The sequence below is a fragment of the Suncus etruscus genome, chromosome 2 (genome assembly GCF_024139225.1).
Source record: "Suncus etruscus isolate mSunEtr1 chromosome 2, mSunEtr1.pri.cur, whole genome shotgun sequence".
In the NCBI taxonomy this organism is placed as follows: Eukaryota; Metazoa; Chordata; class Mammalia; order Eulipotyphla; family Soricidae; genus Suncus; species Suncus etruscus.
This window is the reverse complement of record NC_064849.1, coordinates 152,807,135-152,830,631: the sequence shown is the minus strand read 5'-3', so window position 1 is coordinate 152,830,631 and position 23,497 is coordinate 152,807,135. Positions and strand designations below refer to the sequence as shown.

Genomic DNA, 23,497 nt, shown 5'->3' with positions numbered 1-23,497 from the left:
TTTGATAGGTAAAAATAGTATCTCAATTTTATGTGCTTTTGCTTCATTACTAATGAAGCTTAGGTTTGATTTTCTTTGGCCATAAGTTTTATTATTGCTTAAGACTTTGATTTTTTGTGTTTTGGCCTTAAAAAGGCAATTAATACTAGATTAATTTGACATTTCTCTTTTTTAATTTACATTTAATTTTAATAAAGTTAAAATGTTATGTATACATTAACAATTTAAATCTTATTGTAGAAAGAGCTTTTTTCTTTAATTTTATTCTCTAAGAAAGCTTCACAACCCCAAATTAGATAAATGTTTATTTATGTCTTTATGGATATGCTGCCTTTTTTTTTTTTTTTTGTTTTTTCGGGCCACATCTGTTAGATGCTCAGGGGTTACTCCTGGCTACACGCTCAGAAATTGCCCCTGGCTTGGGGGGACCATATGGGACGCCAGGGGATCGAACCATGGTCCTTTCCTTGACTAGCGCTTGCAAGGCAGACACCTTACCTCTAGCACCACCTCGCCAGCCCTGGATATGCTGCCTTATTTAAATTTTAAGCCCCATTGAAATCTTTCTTAATGTGTGATGTTAAAAAGAAATTTTAAACATTTCTCCTTTCTTACAAGATAGCCATTTGTCTAATACTTACTACAGAGGAAAAAATATGTCTTGCACTCTCTAGTCACAGCTTTTTACTTGTCCTTATTTCTACATTCTAATACTGTATGGTGAGAAATGCTTGAATGTCAGCTCAGATCCTGGTCCTACATGCTGAAGGAACTGACTAAAACTTGCAAATTCTTATTCTCTTTCCAAATAGGAAAATTATCTTAGAAGAAAACCACTTTGTCTTGAGAGAGGACTAAGTAGTCCTTCATATCATTCTCAGTATACAAGGTTCATGGCAGCTAAAGAGTAGAACATATTGGCCAAGTACCACAGTTGGCAATACTTGGAAGTTGCTAAGCCTTTCTCCAGGAAAGCTAGTATAGCTTCAGAGGCCTACAGTCTCCCATGGAAATATGCTTAAGCCTCCATACTTTATTTATAAGATGGCTAGAGATATCTTAGCAAGATGACAAACTAGTAAGGCTTGTCCTAAAATCCCAGCTCCTGAGGAGGATTAGAAAGATCCCTATAATTGAAGAGCAAGATTAGGTGCTCTGTTTTGTTTTGCTTTGTTTTGATTTCTGTTTTGAGCTCTGTTTTGTTTTTATTTTAGGACTGTGGTTATTGTTTGGTTGTTGTATTTATTGCTGTGGTGCTTCTCGAGTTTTTACTTTGATTTTTTTCTTTTTCTTTTTCCTTTTTTTTTTTTTAGTATTGTTGCTATGTTTTTCTTCCTTTCACCTTTCTTCTCTTAAACAGATATTTATAGCCTCAAGAAGGACTCCTCCCAGTTTTTGCTTGTTTGATTTATGCCCCTTTCCTTTTTTCTTTCTATTTTTTTTCCCTTCTTTCCTTCAAACAGAACCACATAACTTGAACCATCTTGTTCTGCCTCTCAAACTGAGGGGGAAATAATGGAGGGTACCAAGACCAAACAGTTGTATGAACATTGAGTAGGAAAAAAATGGTCAGACTTAGGTACTAAATCCAAAGCCAATGACAACAAGATCGATACCCAATCTACAACAAGCAAGACACAGAGGGAACCATTACACTAGCAGCCCAGGGGACAAAGGAGGAGGATATGGAATATATGCTGGGAACAGAGGTAGAGGGAGGACACCATTCATGGTGAAAATGCCCCTGATTCAATATCACTATATACTTAAAATTTTACTGTGAATGATTTGTAATCCACTTTGGTCAAAATTAAAATATTTATAAAAAAAGAGAAGGATATAATTCTATGGGGCCACAGATTCTATGTTCAGGACATACATTCATGTGTAATGGAAATAAGATGGACAGAAGGCAAAATTTGTGAATAGAAGCTAAGACCAATATCTGCAGAGCCAAATTGAATGTGAATAAAAATAGCTTGAGCAGTAAAATATGTCAGGAACACTTGGCTTTAACTTCTAGATATACCACTAATTATGCGACCTTAAGTAAAATTGAGGGCTCAACTTATTATCTATAAAATAGAGAACTCAGACCAGACCATCATTCAAACAAATTTCACTTATAAAAGATTCTCAAATTTGAGCTGGAGAGATAGCCCAGTGGTAGGGTGTTTGCCTTGCATGCAGAAGGATGATGGTTCAAATCCCAGATCCCATATGGTCCCTGAAACTGCCAGGGTTAATTCCTGAGCATAGAGCCAGGAGTAGCCCTGAGCACTGCTGGGTGTGACCCAAAAAAAAAAAAAAAGATTCTCAAATTTGAAATAGACAGTACCATTTTACACAGATCACAGAACATGAACTGTTGAAGTTGATGGTGAGAGTTCTAAAGCAGAATTAAAGAGATAATCATTTAGATACAAATTGTGAAATAGGTTTATGGTCTTTATGATTTCAAGACCAAGAATCTGTTTAAAAATTTAAGTATTAAATTTTAAGACTTAATATTTAAGTCTTCAATCTATATACTATATTTATCAGATTCATGTAAATATAGACCGATCTAAACCATCCTTTTCTAATGACAAATATAGTATAAACATCTTCTTAACTGAAGAAATTGATGCTAATTTCACAGAAGAGTTACAATTTTTAGGGTATATTCTCTGGTTTCTGAAATTTCAAATCTATTTTTTTCATGTTGGTCTCAGTTCATTCCTTATGGACTATTTTAAAAGCAGGGCTTAGGGAAAACCAATGGTCCGTGAACTTCTTTGAAATTAAATACAGAATTGTTTGTTTTCCTTAAGGTGAGGAATTTTGGGGGGGTTTTAGGGGGCTGGTACACCCAGAGGTACTGAGGGGTTACTATTAGCTCTGAGTCCAGAAATTAATCTTATCAGGCTTGGGGAACCATATAGGAAGCCTAAGAACAAATCTGAGTTGGCTTTGTGCAAGTAAACATCCTACCCACTACTATGCTATCACTCTGATCCCTATTTTTATTTCATTAATAAGACAAATTCTTTATTCACCATTAAATGCACAGTTACAAAGTTGTTCATGATTGAGTTTCAGACATAAAATGTCCAACACACATTCCTTCACTAGTACGTATTTTTCTGTCATCACCAATGTCCCTGCTTCCTTGCCCCTGTCACTCTGCTCTCTCCCCTGCCTGCCTATATGGCAGATATTCTCTCTCTCTCTCTCTCTCTCTCTCTCTCTCTCTCTCTCTCTCTCTCTCTCTCCCTCCCTCCCTCTCCCTCTGTTCCTTTTTCCCTTTTAGACACTGTGGTTTGCAATACTGTTACAGATAGGGTGCCATGCATATCACTTTACTTCCTTTCAGCACCCATGATCAACATAGTGAACCCTTCTCTGCCTTAATTGAACTCTTTTGCTATTTGTGGAAGGTTTCTTGCCATGGACTGGTCCTCCTGGCTTGTCCTATTATCTTTGGCTACTATTACCATACTATTACTATTTTATATCTCACAAATGAGTGTCATCATTTTATGTCTGTCCCTCTCCCCATAACTCATTTCACTCAACATAATACTCTCAATATCCATCCATATATAAAGCAATATTCATGATTTTATTTTTCCTAACACCTGCATTGTATTCCATTGTGAACCATAGTTTCTTCATCCACTCATCTTTTCTTAGGAACTTGTTGTTTTTTATTTTCCAGTTTCTGACTATTGTAAGTAGTGCTACAATGAACATAGGAATGTAGATGCCTTTCTTTTCTGCATTTTACTTTGGGGTCCTTAGGATATATTCCCAGGAGCAGTATTGCTGTTTCATATGAAAGAAGAATCATTTTTTTTTTGTGGTTTTTGGGTCACACCCGGCAGTGCTCAGGGGTTATTCCTGGCTCCAGGCTCAGAAATTGCTCCTGCAAACGCCTTACCTCCATGCTATCTCTCCAGCCCCAAGAATCATTTTTAAGTGTGTGATTTTTCTCCTAGAGAATCATTTATAGATTCCACCAATTTCTTTTTCTTTTGGGAGCCACACTTTACAGTGCTCAAGGCTTATGAGTGGCTTTTGAGTTCAGCAATCACCCCTGAAAGGGCTTGGAAGACTCTGTGCAGTGCCAGATATCAAACCTGGGTAAATCATGTGTATGATAGGCACCTTACCCATTGTGCTATCTCCCCAGTCCCTCTACCAGTTTCTCCAACTGATCATGATATAAGAGAAGTTAAGAGTCTATGATCTCCCTGGTGCATGTAATAAGAATTTAGCTTCTTTAATTTAATAGACTTATTATAATAGAAAAAAATCTATCTTATCTTATTTATATCCTTCTTACAAAATTACATAAAGATTATTAAGGTGTCAGTTCTTAAATAGTCAGTTTTCTGAGCTGTAGGCAATCAATCATACTAAGATGATAGTACCAAAAACATGAATATAAGTGTTTCTAGAAGTATAATCAAGCATTATCCTTAGAGAATAAAGATGGGAAAGTATCATTTAACCACCTTAGTCAAGGAACATCTGTAGAGATTTAACTCCTTTGGAAAACGTTTATTTGGAAAAGTTCAGTTCAGAATTGAGCCTGTTCTTACTTAAAGGTGGAGCATTATACTAACTTCTTCACAGACAACAGTAAATTTTTTTGCCACACCTAGCATCACTCACGGGTTTCTCTTGGCTCTGTGCTCAGAAATCGCTCCCAGCAGGCGCAGGGGACCATGTAGGGTGCCAGGAATCGAACCCGGGACAGTCCCAGGTTGGCCTCATTCAAGGCAAACACCCTACCACTGTGCTATTTCACTGGCCCCAACAGCAGTAACTCTGATATTCCTGTAACACAAAAATGATGAGTTTCATTTTTAGGTTGGTTATTGGTTGCTTTTTAGTCTTCAAATCAAAACTGGTAGTGTGCAGTTACTACTCATGACTCATGACTAGCTTCATAAGGATTACTCCCAGAAACTCTCAGGGGTCCATGAATGAAATATGACCTCTATCATGCAAAACATACCTCCAGCCATCAAGCCATGGCCTTATCAAGGTAAGAACTTTTTGTTTTCCCACTACTTAATCCAGTTTTGATTATAAAATGCCCATTAGAGTAGTTATTAGGCATATTTTTGAGACCTCTATCTGTGACTCTAACTCAAATTATAATAATAAATACTTGTTTCCCAGAGAAGGAGGAATTTTTTGGTTAAATATTCATGGCATTATTATTATTATTTTTGTTTGTTTGTTTTTGGGGGGGGCACACTCAGTGATGCTCAGGGGTTATTCCTGGCTATGCACTCAGAAATCACTCCTGCCTTGGGGGACCAAATGGGATGCCGGGGGAAAGACCCTCAGTCCATTCTTGGTCAGCCACGTGCAAGGCAAATGCCCTACTGCTATGCTATTGCTCTGGCCCCAGCTCTATTATTATTGCAAAATCAATATGACTACAAAAATGATTAACAATAGGTCTGGTCTTCTAAAGAAAGCTGAAATAAATCAGGATCATTTTAATACACAACAAAATTCTGAAATAAAACTTTAAATCCCCTAAGATACTTGGAAGTGTTGAACAAATAGACCAGTCTTCTTCTGTTATTAAAGGTTGGAGAAAGAAAAGTGGACTTTGAATGCTATATAATACTTTTGCAAATATTACTTTTAAAACTGCTTAAGGGGAAGGAGTGATAGTATAGTGGGTAGGGTGCTTGTCTACTATACTGCTGACCTGGGTTTGATTCTCAGCATTCCATTTGGTCCCCCAAGGCTGCCAGGAATCAGTTCTGTGTGCAGAACCAGGAATAAGTCCTGAGCACTGCCAGGTATGGCCCCCAATCCAAAAATATAAAAGAAAGAAAGAAATCCTTATGAAATATCACAGATTGCCTGATTAGATAATTGTCCGTTCCTAGGCTTACTTACCAAGGTGTGATCAGAGTCTGAGGTAGGCAGTCTTAAGATTTTCTCACTTTGGAATTCTGCCTCTATATTACTGTACCTGCATTTTTCTATTAAGAAGCAATGCTAAAATTCACTGTTTAATTCCATAACTTTTATTTTTGTATAAACAAACCCTCTATTAGCAACCAAATACAGTTTTTTTCAAATGTAATTATTGTGAATGTTGTTGCACTGTAATTAACCAAGGAAGGCTGTCAGAGAGGAGATATGCTATTGTTAGCCAACCCTTTTCATCTAAGAAACACAATCATACAAATGAACAGTAACTCTACTTAGAAAATTGGCTTAAATTTTTTAATTGTGTGACAATGAAGCCTCCTTAAATTTTTTACAAAGAAAATGTTTTAAAAAATTGGGGTGGGGAAAAATTACAGGAAAATAAAGCCTGCCACCAAACACAAATAAATGCCCTACTATTAATTTATGTTTGCTCCTCTAGCACTCTTTTTCTTATGCTTCTTCTGCATACTTCCTCACCCCATCCTCCATACATACCCCTGTTCACACTAATGGTCTCATTGGTAACTTGCCATGTTGTTTATTGATTGCCTTGCAAAAATAATTCCGAGAAAATTCTCCTTTAAACACTAAAAGGAAGCAAGAATTTCAACAAAATGCTTTGTAGGGGCTGCAGTAAACATTTATTTTTACATCTGTGTACCAGGAGTTGGACAGGATCACTGCTTCATAGGACAGAATTCATTTCTATGTGGCTATTATTGAGAGAATCATTTTAACTCAATTAGTTATTCAACTCCATTAGTTATTCTCACATTTGACATGGTCAATAAGAAAACAAGATCCACAATGAGATATTTATGACATTAGACAGATATGGAGATTGAACATCAGGAGCTTGAAGATAATCTAACTCAGCCCTTTCATCTCACATGTCTAGGAAGAGGAAGGCAACACAGTTCTTTGGTAGTTGAATATTCTTGAATATGCTCCCTATTGCTCCCTTTTCTGATACCATGAATTGAAAAGACTGCTAATTTCCTTCACTCGTTATATATTATATCTATTGTAAATACTTTTGTTTTACCTGTTATATAAAAAGACTAAAGAAGTTATTCCAAGTAAAAATCAAAAATCTTTTTTTTTTGGTATCTTTTTGTGTTTATGTGTGTGTATTTTTGGTATGACTCTGGAGGTTTACATTTTATTTCTAAGTGTTCTGGGTGACTTTAGGCACATGGCTGGAGTTCATAGGAATCAATGGATTGAAGATTTTATCAGTCATTTTCTAAGCTTGAGTAGATAGATCAACATTTAGTTCAATTGAACTAAAAATGTGCTGAGCTTGCAGGTGTCAGAATAACCCATTAATGTGTCAAACCAAAATGAAAGTGAGAGCCCAATAACTTTCTTCTATGGTGTGCCCTAGAGATGATGCTGTATCTTCTACACCACCACCACAATGGGTAAACACATCAATAGAGGATCAGGTGGGTCAGATAATAATGCCCCGAGTAAAGACTTTGTTGTTGTGTTTGTTTTTGCACCACATGTGATGATGCTCACAGTTTATTTCTAGTTCTGCACTCAGGAATTACCTTGATGTTCTTCAGGGAATATATAGGGTAATGAGGACCAAATTTGGGTTCACTGTGTGCAAGGCAAGTGTCCTACCATGGTACCATTTTTCTGGTCCCACAAGATTTTGTGTTTAGCTTATCATTTATTATAGTATCTCAGACAACGGTGGAACAAGAAAAAACAGGAGTAGAAAAGTCATGAGTACTGAATTAAATAGATCCTGCCAAAGCCTCAGATAGGTCAGGGGCTAGGGATGTGGAATTGGAAGAGCTAACCAGTGGGAGATGTCTAAGTCATTAATTGCACACCTTCTCAGAACTGGCCCAGCAGTGGACACTGCCTAGTGTGTTGAGAGCAGTTTTGTGTTGAGTCCTACTACAGATAAACTTTGCTATCTAGCATGAGATCTTGTGTTTTCAAAAAGGAACAAGATAGGGGGCTGGAGAGATAAGATTGGGGGCTTGGAGGTAAGGAATTTTCCTTGCATGCAGAAGGATGGTGGTTCAAATCCCAGCATCCCATATGGTCCTCCAAGCCTGCCAGGAGCGATTTCTGAGAGTAGAGCCAGGAGTAACCCCTGAGCGCTGTTGGGTGTGACCAAAAACAAAACAAACCAAAAAAAAGGAGCAAGATTTCTCAATGTTTAAGCGTGCATATAACCACTTTCATAATATCAAGCCATTGTTGAATTCTATGGGGGAGAAATTAACAATTTATGGTGTGTTTTTGGGCCAGAATCATTTATGATCAAAGCTTACTAAAGGTTCTGTGTTCTGAGATCGCTCTTAACAGGCTGGGGAAACTATAAGCCAGTTTGGTGTGTACAAGGCAAAAACACCCACTGTACTCTCTCTAGTTCCAAGAAGGTAGTAAATTAAGCCCTAATTCTTCCATCATCATTTGACAACCTTATGATGAGAAAAAAAATAAAGCAACCCTCAAGGACTAAACTCACAAATAATGCTTTATTGCTTTGACAGAGACAACACAGGTTTCAAAATTAAGAAAAAAATTGAAACCAGGAAAATATCTAATGACTGCTAATGATATGCTGTAAAGTACATAGGCAGTTTCATAATTTACTATTAGCCAATATTTACTCAATGTTAGCTATGTGACTGTAGTCTGAGTGCTCATCAATTTCTATAACAAGAGATGAAATTGTCAACCCTTCTCATAGCTATTAACAGGGATATGGGTATTACTTAAAGACACAAAATAAATTTCCCAGTATGATAGAATATAAAAAGTGCAATGAAAGGCCAAAAGGTTAGCAATGAAACACAAAAAGTCTAGCAGGATAAGAGAGCAGGAGCTTGTTGGAGGAAAAAAATTGTTAATGGGGATCAGAGGAATGAAAAATGCAGCATACTCATCCTATCAGCCAACAATCCTCTCAATGTCCAATTTCTGTTTATTTTGGACTAAACTAACTAAGCTCACCAGGACCCATGTTCATGCTCAAAAATTTTGATGACTCTCCTTTTCTGAAAGGTTAATGTCTAAGTTCCTTCTGCCGATAGTCACTCTTCACAATCTTTAGCATTTCTCCTCCACTCTTTCATGATGCAGTAGATGCAACATCTACTATTGGAAGTATTTGGCTACACTCTTCAGTGACCTTTATTCTAATTATGTTCTGTTGCTTTTCTCTTTTCCTTAGTTTCACTTTTAACATTCTACCCACTATTAGCAGTTAAGTTGAAGTGCACTTAGAGAAATAACTACACTAACAACTATCATGACAACGTTAATGAGTGAGAGAAGTAGAATGCCTGTCTCGAATACAGACGGATGAGGGAGGAGGGATATGGGGGACATTGGTGGTAGGAATGTTGCACTGGTAAAGGGGGGTACTTTCTTTTTATGACTGGAACCCAAGTACAATCATGTTTGTCATCATGGTGCTTAAATAAAGATATTATTTTTTTAAAAATAAAATATTTTCTCCCAGAAAGTCTATCTAGCTCTTCTTCTTTGACTCCAACAGTACCAAATGCCTTGAATATCAATAAATAACAATCATGAAAAAAAATTTATTTTAGTGTGTGTTTGAACCACACCTAACTGTGCTCAGGGATTACTTCTTTTTCTACACTCAGAGATCACTCTTGGCCATGCTTAGGGTTCTTATGTGATGTTGGCAATCAAAGCCAAGTCAGCTAGCTACGAGGCAAGTGCTTAACCTATTGTATTAACTCTTAGGTCCCAAATGTTTTATTTTTAATTGGATTGTAAGCTTTAAAGTCAAGAACCTTTTCCTGAATATTCCCCACAATGTTCAGCACAGTGCTTTGCAAAAGTGATTTGAAGTAGTTGTGTTTCCTGATACTTTGAAAATATAAAGGCGAGTGGATAGCCAGCTGTGTCTCTAGTAATCTATATTAGTTAAAGAAAGGAGAATGAATTCAAAAAAGAAAGAAAGTCATGATGGATTCAGCATGTTCAAAATTCTGAGCAGTTAGTGCACTGGAAAAACTGCAAGACATGGCATGTTGTCATCTAAAACTGTGATTCCAGTTAAAGTATTTATAAATCAGAAACAAGTTCTATATTTTATTAATGTTGCAGTCTGAATATTGATCACAGTAAATGCTTGAAATAAATGTATGGATAAAAGTTTTATAACTGTATTTTAATTTTTCTTGAAGATATAGCAATACATTAATATAAATGTACAATATAGTGCAATATTATTTGCATAGTATGTGCAATCTCAGAATGGAATGTTTGCTTTGGGCACTTTTTCTTGCAAGAAAATTAATTTTTTTCTGAATTATTTCCTGGGCCACTTTTACTCCAGTCCAAATCTCACCTGGAGAGACATGCAGCACTTGGTTGTGTGGACCTCTGAATATGATCCACTGGCTAATAACCCTGGATGGAAAAAGAATGGAGCAGGACTGATGGTGAACAGTCGATTTGGATTTGGGTTGTTAAATGCCAAAGCCCTAGTGGATTTAGCTGACCCCCAAACCTGGAACAGTGTACCTGAGAAGAAAGAGTGTGTTGTGAAGGACAATTACTTTCAACCCAAGTAAGTGTCTTCAGGACTATCAGATATATGTGTAACCATTGTACTATTAACTTTGATGCTTTTCATGATGCATATTTTTGTTCTCATCTTGCCTCTTGTAGAAGGTGCACTAAAATATGTAATGTTTAATATTTTAAATATTAAAATATTTAATAATTAATAATTAAATTTAAATAATTTTAATAATTTAATAATGTGATTTATTTAAGTATTAAATTTATGTTTTAACTATTAAAATGTAAATATTATTTATATTTATTAATTAAAATAAATAAGAGATTAAAAATCTATAAATTTGAGGGCCAGAGGGATAGCATGGAGGTCAGGCATTTGCCTTGCATGCAGAAGGACGGTGGTTTGAGTCCCAGCAACCCATATGGTCCCCTGAGCCTGCCAGGAGCAATTTCTAAGTGTAGAGCAGGAGTAACCCCTGAGCGCTGCTGGGTGTGACCCAAAAAGAACAAAACAAAACAAAACCCCAAAAAAAACCCATAAATTTGTTTGAAGCAAAATACAGTGTATAGCTTGCATGCAAGGCATACACCTGACGTGGGTTCAATCCCCATCATGACATATGGTCCCCTATCCCACCCAAGAGTGATCCCCGAGTGCAGAGCTAGAAGAAACCTTGAGGAGTGTCAGTTGTGTCACAGAAACATATAAGAGCACTCCAAAATATCTCTAATCTTCAGGGGGATGTTCTTTACATGACTGAAACCCAACCACAATCAAGTTTGTAATCAAGGTGTTTAAATAAAATATTATTTAAAGAAAAAAATGATGTATCATCTCTTGCCACAAAAACTGGCACACATCACAAAAATAAGAACAACCAGTGCTGGTGTGGATGTGTGGAGAAAGGAACTTTCATTCACTGCTGTTGGGAATGCTGTCTAGTGCAGCCTGTGGAAAATAATATGGATATTCCTTAAAAATTGGAAATTGATTGATTGATTGACCTCATATGATCAACTAAACTACTCCTAGAGATATACCCTAGAACACAGAAACACAATACAAAAATACCCTCTACATGCCTATGTTCATTGTAGCACTATTTACAAAAGCCAGAATCTGGAAACAACCCAGGTGCCTGACAAGAGGTGAGTTGCTAAAGAAACTGTAGTACATCTACACAGTGGAATACTAAGCAACTATTAAGAAAAAAGAAGTTATGAAATTTGCCTATTCATGGTGGACATGCTGAGTAAAATAAGTCAGAGGAAAAAAGATAGACAAAGAATAGCCTCACTTATCTGTAGGAATTAAGAAAAATAAAAGAGATCATGATAATAATACCGAGACAATAGAGATACCAGCAGAAGGACCAGCCCATAACATGAAACTTACCACAAAGAATGGTGGGTTCAGTAAGAGAAATAACTGCACTAACAACTACCATGATAGTGAGATGATAGACAGTAACAATGATAGTGAGAGATAGAAATAGAATGCCTGTCCCAAAGACAGGGGTATGGAAAGGAGGGAAGTGAGAAACATTGGTGGAGGGAAAGTTGCACTGGTGAAGGTTGGTGTCATTTAATGACTGAAATGAAACTATGTTTGTAAATACGGTGCTAACTAATGGAATTATTTTTAAAAAGAGAATATATGCAAATTATGCAAATCATTGCTATATTTCTTTAAGCCTTTTTTATGAGAGAAATCATTCTGTATCTGTCCCTTTTATTCTGACAGACTTCATTCAGCATATTTTTTAGTTCCATCCATGTTGCTGCAATGAAAAATGTCATCAAGACCCTCTTGCTAGTTATTGTGGGGAAATATGCAGAGTGGGTTTGATAGACATTATTTTTAATTCTTGGAGGAAGCATATGCTGTGTTTTCATAGTGTCTCCTACCCATCAATGTGAAACATTTTAGTTTCTCTATGTCCTGAATAGCACTTGTCCTTGTTTAAAAAAATAGATTATTGTCATCGAGCAGACGTTTTGATTTCTGGTTATGATTTACATTTCTCTGTAAATAGTATTCATTAATGTTGATCATTTAAAAATATTTAGTCATTTATATATGTCCTCTTTTATGAATTGTTTACTTCTGTCCTTAGTTCATTTATTAACTAATAATTAGTGAGGAGTTGCTATTAAATTACAGAAGTGTCTAATATATTTATTGGGTACATGGTTGCAGATATTTTCTCCCATTCTATCTATAATTTGTCCATTTTAAACTGTTGGGGCTTTTTCTCTTTGCTATACAGAAATAGTTTAGCTTAATATAGAATAGATAGATGATAAATAGATAGATGGAGATGCACTTCTTTGTTTTTGTTCATACTTTTGCTTATGTATAGGTAAAAATTACTTCCAAGATTGTTATGCATCAAATATTTTAATTCATGTCTTGCTGAATCATGAAGAAAAATTTATTCTTATGTTTTTTTCTAAGACTTTGAAAATTTTAGAACTTAAGTAAATTCCGATTTACAATTAATTTTTATATACAGTATTAGATAAGGACTCCTTTAATCATTTTGCATAGAGTTTTCCCCCATTCTTTGTTGAGGAAATTACCCTTTCCCCATTGAATATTCTTGGGATTCTTAGCAAGTATCAGTTGATTTATATATATGGATTTTTTACTGAATTTTCTGCTCTGTTCCATTGATCTTGTGTGAAATCACAAAAATATGATGCCTTCAGCTTTCTTTGTTTCTCCACCTTAATTTTCCCCCTAAGGATTGATTTGGTAATTCTTCTGTGCTTATATAAAAATGATAGGATTATAGAATTGATTCTTCTATGTCTATAAAGATCTTATTATTTTTCTGTACATTAAAATTATTTATAATAAATCCTGAAATGTATTATGCTTATATTTGGGAGGGACATGCTTATTTGTCAACCTATTCAGCATCCATGTGCATATATTTACATAAAATGCAAAGGAGAGGTCCATCCTATTCAGTGATGATTCATTAATGTATTTAGGGCCCTGAAAGCCAATGGAGAAGTTATCATTGAAATTCCAACAAAAGCTTGTGAAGGACAAGAAAATGCTATCAAGTCTCTGGAACATGTGCAAGTTGAAGCAACCATTGAATACTCCCGAAGAGGAGACCTTCATGTCACTCTAACTTCTGCTGCGGGCAAGTTCTTTAACATCAGAAATGATCTTTAACATTTTAGTTTAAAAATGTTCATTCTGGAGGGCTGTCTCTTAATAGATTATAGCAAACCTTAAAAATGCTTCATTTTCCCGATGTCAGAACTCTATTCTCTGCTCTGCTTTACTGCTCTTTAGACAGGCAGAGGATGAGATGGAGGCAAATAATAAACACTCCACACTTCATATTTCTAACCATATATCTTATCCCAGGTCACTGATGGATTATCTCTTTCTCTTAGATAACACTAGCATAAGTGCAATTAATTGATTAGTGAAACTAACAGATCCATTAGACACATCCATGACTCCTCTGGAAATTGGGGGTTCTGATCCATGTCACATGACTGGGAGAATGGATGAATGCCTCATAATGATAAGCTGTGCTGTGGGACTATCTTCTCTGAGGTTGTACTAAGTCAAATAAAGTGCAGATAGGGTAATGGGGATAAAGTGTGTGAGCAGTAAGCTACGTTTCCAACAGAAGACACTGTCTCAATACTCCCTCATGCTTCAGCAAGAGTCAACTAATTACATGCAGTTTACTGAATGTATAAATACAGGGAGAGATCCATAGAAGCACCTTCCAAGATACAAGCTTCTCAATTACGGAGTTATACTTCCTGGATATCTTGCAAGTGGCCTGCAACATTGATAAAATTCTTTTTCACGGATGCAGTTCATTTGACCCTTTTACGTAGAAAGTTCTACAATTAATTGATCTGTTAAAAACATAAAGTGAGAAATTTAGAGTTACTCAAACTAGTAGTAGAAAGTAAGATGTAGTAGGAAGTGTCAAGAAAATTTTTAATATTTATACTAGATTATAGACTCAAATGCACAATATATTTTCAAGATTTACATTCAGTTTTTAAAATGATCTTACTAAAATGTATGCTTTTATGCCTTATACTCATTTTTTTGGGGGGGGTTGGTTTTTGGGTCACAGCCGGCAGTGCATAGGGGTTACTCCCGGCTCCACTCTCAGAAATCGCTCCTGGCAGGCTTGGGGGACCATATAGGATGCTGGGATTAGAACCATTGACCTTCTGCATGAAAGGCAAATGCCTTACCTCCATGCTATCTCTCCGGCCCTGCTTTTTACTCTTTATGCTTTTTACTTTCTTCTCTAATATAGTTCCTAAATGTCTGAGATGTCATTATTTAAATAATTCTTAATCAATTTACTGTTTTTATTTTTTTTGGAGTCAAACCTGGCAAAGCTTACTCAGTGCTTACTCAGGGCTTATGCAGAAATCATTCCTGGTTGTTCTCAGAGGACTATATGGGATAATGGGGATCTAATCTAGAGCAGCTAAGTGCAATATCTTACCTGCTGAACTATTGCTCTGACTCCCTTAATATATTTTTCACATTTATTTTCCACAAAATGTATTAATAATTTATTACAAGCCCAAATATTATAAATAAAATCCATCTTTTCTTTGAATGTTTTATTTCTGATTTTATTTCAAAAAAAAATTTAGAGCCTAATTTCTCTTAACTTTCTATTTAGATACTAAATTAGATACTAAAGTGTATTCTACTACAGGCCTCAAAGGACATGTATTAATTCGGGTTTGTTGCATGAAAACAGGAACCAGCACCATTCTCTTGGCTGAAAGAGAGCGGGACTCATCTCCTAATGGCTTTAAGAACTGGGACTTCATGTCTGTTCACACATGGGGAGAGAACCCCATAGGGACTTGGACTTTGAGAATTACAGACATGGTAAGTATGAATGAAGGATGGCAAACAAGCTCATTTTTAAACACTCTGAAGTTGTCTGAATTTGGTTTATTACTAATCAGGCCTTAAAGAGCTTTGTTTGTTCTCATGTTGAAGTAATGAAATGTACTGTTTTAACAGTTTTAGTATAAGTCACATTATAAGATAGAGAACGGATGTTTATTTACAATGTGACAAACTTTGGACCACATCCCAGTATTACCATCACAGAAGAGCATAACATAGGCAGTCCTTCATCACACCCTTTATTCACCAAAATAGTTACACATACTTTCTACAGCGGCTATTTAAAAGTAGCTATTTAACACAACTTTTTGCTGGTTCAGTTATGATACTAACTGAAAAGTGTTACCATTTCTTTCTCAGTTTACTAATACCACTATCTTTTCTAAAAATGTAACTATGTAAATCACAAAAAAAGACAAAATTTGACACAAAAATCTAAATAGAGCTGAAATATTTAATTTCGCAGAATTTCTATAAGTGAGCACATAGATAAATCTTGTTTCAAGTTTGACACCTGAAGTCAGGAAGTTTTTTAAGAATCAGGACCACAGATGGCTGTGTCAAGAAAAACTTTTAAAAAGAGGGGTTAGAGCACCACCTCTTTAACCCCTTCTATCTCTTCTGATAAATACTAACCTCTTTATCCTCTGTGTTGAAGAATTTGTTTTCATTTTGGTCGTTAATTTTCTTTGGTAATATGTGGATAAAATCATATGGCACTTTTCTTTTTTGGCATAGGTTATTTCATTTAACAAAATAATTTTTATATTTACTAAATAAATTGTCAATTTTTAAATTGACATTTCAAATCAAGATGAATTCAGTGATTTACTTCTTTGTCTAAAGAATTCCAAGTATATATGGTATACTCATAATTTTATTTTTTCCCTTTCTTTTATTTATTAATATTTTTATTTAAGTACCATGGTTACAAACATGGTTGTAGTTGAGTTTTAGCCTTCACCAGCGCAATCATTCTGCCACCAATGCTACTCTTCTTCCTCCTCCCCCACGCCCTGCCTATCTTCAAGACAGGCATTTTATTTCTCTCATTCACTACCATTGTCACGATGGTAGTTGGTGTAGTTATTTCTCTAACTGCACTCATCAGTATTTGTGGTAAGCTTCATCATGGGCTGGTATGTCCAGCCCTCGCCTCTATTGTCTCTGGGTATTATTACTAGACTGTCTTTTATTTTTCTTAAATTCCACAGATAAGTGAGACAATAATCTACATGTCCATCCATGTAAAAGAAAGTTTCATGAGTTCATTTTTCCTGACAGACACATAGTATTCCATTTTTTATATGTATTACAGTTTCTTTAGCCACTTATCTCTTTTCAGGCATCTGGTTGTTTCCAGATTCTGGCTATTATAAATAGAGCTGCAATAAACCTGGACATGCAGAGGGCATTTTTGTATTGTATTTTGGTGTTCCTAGTGTATATCCCTAGGAGTGGTATTTCTGTTTTATATGGGAACTTAATTTCCAATTTTTTGAGGAATATCCATATTGTTTTCCAGAAAAGCTGAACTGACAGCATTTCCACCATCAGTGAATGAGAGTTCCTTTCTCCCCCCATCCCCACCAGCACTATTGTTCTTTGGGCATACACATAATTTTCAAATGAGACCTAAATCCTTTTTAGATATTTCTAAAGTGTTTGGGTATAAATACATAGAATACAAACTAAAATGCTATGTGCTTGTTACCTAGTCTGGAAGAATGGAAAATGAAGGCAGAATTGTGAACTGGAAGCTGATCTTGCATGGGACCTCATCTCAGCCAAAACACATGCAGCAGCCCCGCATGTACACGTCCTACAACACTGTTCAAAATGACAGGAGAGGGGTAGAGAAGATGGTCGACTCAGAGGAGGTATGTCTGACTCTCCAGAACTGTAGTAGACAAGGCAGTGAGTAACTCTGCAGATACCTTTCAAGACAAAGCATGACAGGACCCTGATCCAGTTCCACTCTTTTGGGGGGTTTTGGGTCACACCCGGCAGCGCTCAGGGGCTACTACTGGTTCTTCGCTCAAAAATTGCTCCTGGCAGGCACGGGGGACCATATGGGATGCCGGGATTCGAACTACCATCCTTCTGCATGCAAAGCAAACGCCTTACCTCCATGCTATTTCTCCGGACCCCCAGTTCTACTCTTTTTTTGGGGGGGGGCCACACCCGGTAATGCTCAGGGCTTACTCCTGGCTATGCGCTCAGAAGTCGCTCCTGGCTTGGGGGACCATATGGGACGCTGGGGATCGAACCGCGGTCCATTTTAGGCTAGCACTAGCAAGGCAGACACCTTACCTCTAGCGCCACCATGCCGGCCCCCCCCAGTTCTACTCTTGACATCATATGATTTCCAAGTACTACTGGGTATATTCCTGGAGGCCTCCGAGCATCACTGAAATGGCCCATGTAGCATAACCTCTTTGGGCCCTTATTGAATTGCTAGCCTATTTGGCTTAAAATCCTAGTAGGGGTTAAAAAGAAAAAAGAATGAGTGAAGGCATGGAGGTAGAGTGTTTGTCTTGCATGCAGAAGGATGGTAGTTCAAATCCCGGCATCCCATATGGCCCCCCGAGTTTGCCAGGAGTAATTTCTGAGCATAGAGCCAGGAGTAACCCTGGGCCTCCTGAGCACTGCTTGAGAGTGCCTGGTAGCACCAACAAGTAAAATAGAAAAAAGTTATTCTTTTATTCATAATTTTTAAAAATAAAAACATTCATAATTTTAAAGTTAAATTGAAAGTATTTAATTCTCTAATGCAAATTTCTCCACTTTTGCAAAATCTAGAATAATGACTCTTACTCATGATGGCATCCACCAAACATTTGTATCATCTTTTTTTTTTTTTTTGGTTTTTCGGGCCACACCATTTGATGCTCAGGGGTTACTCCTGGCTAAGTGCTCAGAAATTGCCCCTGGCTTGGGGGACCATATGGGACGCCGGGGGATCAAACCGCGGTCCTGATCCTTGGCTAGCGCTTGCAAGGCAGACACCTTACCTCTAGCGCCACCTCGCCGGCCCCGTATCATCATTTTTTTAAAGCTTTTTTTATGGACCATAAAACCATAATCCTTGTATTTTAGGAAGGATGGGCATTAGTATTTTATTCTTGAAGGAGAAAACTACAGATCAAGTGACCAAATACTGTAGTTATTACCTACATAAATTTTAGCTGACACTTGGGAACCAAAGGAGAGTGGCAGGATCACAATTTCTCCCAATAAACACCAGTAATTTCACTCACAGCCAGTCACTCACATCCCTTGATCTGTGCCTCTTAAGGTAGCTGGTCTCTCCCTCATCAAACAGAGTGTAGAAGGCACATTTTCTGAATTGCTCCATCTTCTGCCATCACATATTGAGTCTCAGCGGCTCTATGTAGGTAAATGATCTGAATTTCCCGATGTTCTGTGATGGGTATTTTAGAAGATTTAAAGAAGTAGTAGCATTACTTAAGAATGTGTAAAGATTAGGGACCGGAGCTATAGCACAAGGATAGGGTGTTTGCCTTGCACTCAGCTGACCTAGGACAGACCCCAGCATCCCATATGGTCCCCCAGCCAGGAGCGATTTCTGAGCTCATAGCCAGGAGTAATCCCTGAAAGAGAATGTATGAAGGGCCCAAAGAGAGATAGTATGGAGATAGAGTATTTGCTTTGCATGCAGAAGGATGGTGATTCAAATCCCGGCATCCCATATGGTCCCCCGAGTCTGCCAGGAGTGATTTATGAGCATAGAACCAGGAGTAACCCCTGAGTGCTGATGGGTGTGACCCAAAAACCAAAAACCAAACCAAAACAAAGCAAAAAGAATGTGTGAAATGCAATCAGGTCTTATCCTGTTTAGATTTTGTGATGACCTGCCTTTCTTCAATGTCCCTCTGAGAGTGGGTAGGCCTATTGCCTTGCAGGTAGCTTAGTTGACAAGACTTTTGCCTTGCAGGCAGCCAACCAACTCCATCCTGAGAAGCCCATATGGTCTTCAAAGAAAGGAGTGAACCCTAAGCACAGAGCCAGGAATAGACCTGGATCATAGCTGGTGTGATCCAAAAACCAAACCAAACCAAAACAAAACTCTAATGATTATAAAAATGTTAAAATAGGGGCCAGAGTGGTGACGCAAACAGTAGGGCATTCGCCTTGTATGCGCTAACCTAGGAAGAGCTGATGTTTGATCCTCCAGCGTCCCAAATGATCTCCCAAGCCAGGAGCTCTTTCTGAGTGCATAGCCAGGAGTAGCCACCAGATGTGGTCCCAAAACAAACAAGAAGAAGAAAAGAAAAAAAACAAGAATGTTGCACTGGTGAAGGGAGTGTTCTTTACATGACTGAAACCTAATCACAATCATATATATAAATCAAGATGCTTAAATAAAGGAAAAAAATTAGCTGTGAAAATAAAAAAAAAAAGAAAAAAAAAGAAAAAGGTACCAAGGGTACATCAGAAAGTAGCATCAGAAAGCGCTTCAGTTAGTGAGAATCCAAGCCTCCAAACAGTGTTTCAAAGAATAATTCCTCTATTTTTGAAGAGAGGGAGTAATATGCTTCCTCTGGCTTCTTCAGCTCCAAATAAAGAGATTTCCTTCTTGTATTGTGTGTTTTAGGAGCAGCCCACAATGGAGTATTTAAATGAAAACCCACAAACAACCAAAAGCCCAAGTCTCAGCAGTGTGGAGGAAAGAAAGGAAGAGATGATGGAGAGAAATGCTTCTGAGGCTATGCTTCGTCTCCTCCAAAGCGCTTTCACCAAAAATCGACAGTCACCAATGACATCTTCAAGTTCAAAGCTCAGCATCCCTTATGAAAATTTCTATAGAGCCCTGGAAAAGCTAAACAAGCCTTCCCAGCTTAAAGACTCTGAAGACAGTCTATATAGTGACTATGTGGATGTTTTCTACAACACAAAACCTTACAAGCACAGAGATGATCGACTGCTGCAAGCTCTGGTGGACATTCTGAGGGATGAAAATAGAAATTAGTGTGTGGTTCTGAGAGGGAAATAGTCATGCTGCTTCCTTTCCCTTAGATTTTGCCTGTATCTGAAGTGATTGCTTTTGTCATTGATTCTTATGCATATAATATCTTTGTGGTATCTTTTTGCTTTTCTCCCTCAAACTGGATATATGGATGGGATGAGTTTAAGTAGTAAATTCACCTTCCAAAATTGATCATAGCTTTTTCCAAACATGTCTTCCCTGCCTGCATATGTAAAACAGTTTGTTCTTCCTGGAACTACGAGTTCATTACTCATTAGATTTCAAAGCCTCCTAGAGGCCTTTTCATTTCATTCCTGAAAAGAATAATCATAACCTGTCACTAGGTTAATTTGAAAAAGTAATCTGCAAAAAAAAGTGAGAAGATTTGTCCCTTCTGCAAGTGGTTATTAGGATTTCAATAAGAAAGGAAGAGTTCACAACTAGACCAATAGCCCAAGGTATCTTCTACTCCAAGTGCTCTTCCTTTAGGAAGAAAATAGCTGATCATCGGAGGGAGATGGGCTAGTCAAGTCCAGAAATGGACCTTAAAATCTGCACTGTCTCTTGTGAACAATTTAAGAATGTTCTTCATTTTTAATATACTATATGGAGATAGATTTAAAAGTAACTTGACCTGGTCTTCCTTAGTTTCCCTTTCATCTGAAATTGTACTGACGGTTTTTTTTTGCCTATTTCCTTTTTTAGACATGATGAAATACTGAGAGAACCTTTCTAGAACAAAGTTATACTTGGTACTTGACAAATACCCACTTATATTTTTGAATAGTAGTGACAGGAAAATTTCTCAGGCTACAAAGAACTACTGTTTTAACCAGAAAATGAGGATAAGGTGGCAAAACAATAAGGTTTTGTTTGCTTTTAATTGGATGTACTAGGATACTATTTTTCTGGATCTTTGATAATTCATCCCTTAAGACCAAAGATATTCCCAGTCTTATATCTAGTAATAGCCAAATTCTCAGCAAATTGCTTCTCAACTTCAACTAAGAGCATAGAAGTTGGCATCTATAGGCTGCATTTCACCCTCAGGTAAATTTTGTTTGGCATGTGAAATGTCTCAAAAATGTGAGTGATTATTAACATGTACTTTCTATCATAAAACCCAATTCTCAGGCCCATCTTCCCTCCTGGCAACAGGTGGCAAGAGCTGAGTAACAGCTGGGTAGCTAAACTTGAAGGCCAGGTCCTGTGTTATCCTGAATAAAGTTGCTTAAGGCAGTCACCATACTGGTCAGAATTTAATTAGCATTTGATTATTCCCTTTCCTGTGCTAAAGAAACATGCACAAAATATGGATGCATCAAGGGAAAAGATTGTCCTTTGTTCCTTTCAAGTAGCACATGTATAAGAATAAATAATTAAGAGAACTTGCCAATATTTAATTAAAGTAAAGCAAAAAAGGTTATTTTAGATCTCTGAAAAAGTATATCTGATGTCTATTTTGACCAAAATATATCGTTTCACTTCACCAGTATATGCTGCTGTATACCATTTTTATTAACGGTCAACCCCCTAACCTCCCATTCTTTAGATGTTCAAAAATCACCATTAGGTTTTAATTACCTACAAATATCCCGGGAGTTTATTTGCAAGTATTTTATATTGTTTATTTTATAAGGTCAAATGCCATTGAAATAGAAATGAAAAAAAAAAATAAAACTAGAGCCTCTCATTTTCTTTGTTTGAAGTATGGTTGATATTAATAACATCTCTTTTTTTCCTACTTTTAAACCCATTTTAATTTGTTCAGAAGGGGGCTGTTTCCAGAATTCACGAAGCTTAGAAGGGAGTCTCAAGGAATAAGTGTTCTTGAAGTTTCCCATAATGTGTTGGAGATATCCTTGAAGGTTGCAGCATGTCTAAAAAGCACTGAAGAGAGAGAGAGAGTGAGAGAGAGAGAGAAAGAGAGAGAGAGAGAGGTGTAAGCATAGATTTTAAACCAAAAAGCAAAGCTAAGAAGGCCAGTAAGTGGTAATAAACTAAAATTCATTTTTTCCTCATTCCAAATCTTAGCTGATCATAAGAAGCTATGATTTTCATCCTTTAATAGTACCCTTAGCTTGTTGAAATCCCAACTAACCTATTGGATTGTAGCCAAAGGTTTACTAAAGAGAAGCTTTAATTCTTTAAAGTCCTGTTTGGCTGTTTCCAATGTGGAATGTATTGTTCAGACATAAAATATTTTTGTCAGTCTTTCTTGGTGCCTGTGTGAATTTTTTTGAAATGTAAGAGGAAACTTATATAATATTTCCCTTGGAATTTTAAACTATATTTTCTTTACAGGTATTTATAATGTACCAATGCTTTTATCAAACAGAATTTTAAAAGGCATAATAAATTATATTAAAGAACTAAAATTTTCCTGAGAATAAGAGTTTCAACTAATAAACTATTTTTGAAAGGCATGTTCCTCTGTCAGTGAAAAAAGTATGATATGTATGTGTTGTGACATAAAAATTGACATTTGTCTAATAACTAAATCTGATGTGTAGATGAGTTGATCGTGTGTAGTTGTAGTTTTTAAGAAGCTCTCACATTATATACACTTGATGTATTAAATGGAAATGTAAAATATGCATATAAATCAGAAGAATAAATTGTTTCTCATTAAGTCAAAAAATATTTCAAGCCAACTAACCAACCATTACTTTCTTTTCTTACTATGTTCCCCACATGGATTATGAACAACAAATATTAAATGTTTATATCAAGAAATGAAAAAAAAAAGAAATGAATTCCACTATAGGGGAAAAAAGACTTTTAAGAAGCAACTTAATAATCTATTAAAAGACATGAATTACTTTCTAGATTTACTTTCATGATATCAATACAAAATTATGTGACTATATTTTTAAATAATTTTTATTTAAGCACCATGATTACAAAAAATAATCATAGTTGGGTTTCACAATGTACACCACCATTCACCCATGAAACTTTTCCTCCACCAAACCCATACCTGTCTTCATAACAGGCATTCTATTTCTCTCTCTCACTATCATTGTTAGCATAGTTGTTAGTGAAGTTATTTCTCTAACTGTGTTCACTACTCTTTGTGGTAAACTTCATATCATGGG

The 23,497-nt window shown here is 36.5% G+C and overlaps 1 protein-coding gene across 1 annotated transcript in view; it reads left to right on the top strand.

Moving 5' to 3' along the window:
• The window catches only part of PCSK1 (proprotein convertase subtilisin/kexin type 1), a 62,234-nt gene extending 40,503 nt beyond the window's left edge, over window positions 1-21,731 (top strand). Inside the window, exons 10-14 of the mRNA XM_049769127.1 lie at window positions 10,292-10,525; window positions 13,480-13,637; window positions 15,252-15,385; window positions 17,128-17,289; window positions 20,028-21,731. Of these exons, the coding sequence (XP_049625084.1) occupies window positions 10,292-10,525; window positions 13,480-13,637; window positions 15,252-15,385; window positions 17,128-17,289; window positions 20,028-20,402 (1,063 nt within the window). The 3' untranslated portion in view covers window positions 20,403-21,731. The remainder of the gene's footprint in view (window positions 1-10,291; window positions 10,526-13,479; window positions 13,638-15,251; window positions 15,386-17,127; window positions 17,290-20,027) is intronic.
• The last annotated feature ends 1,766 nt before the right edge of the window (window positions 21,732-23,497 follow it).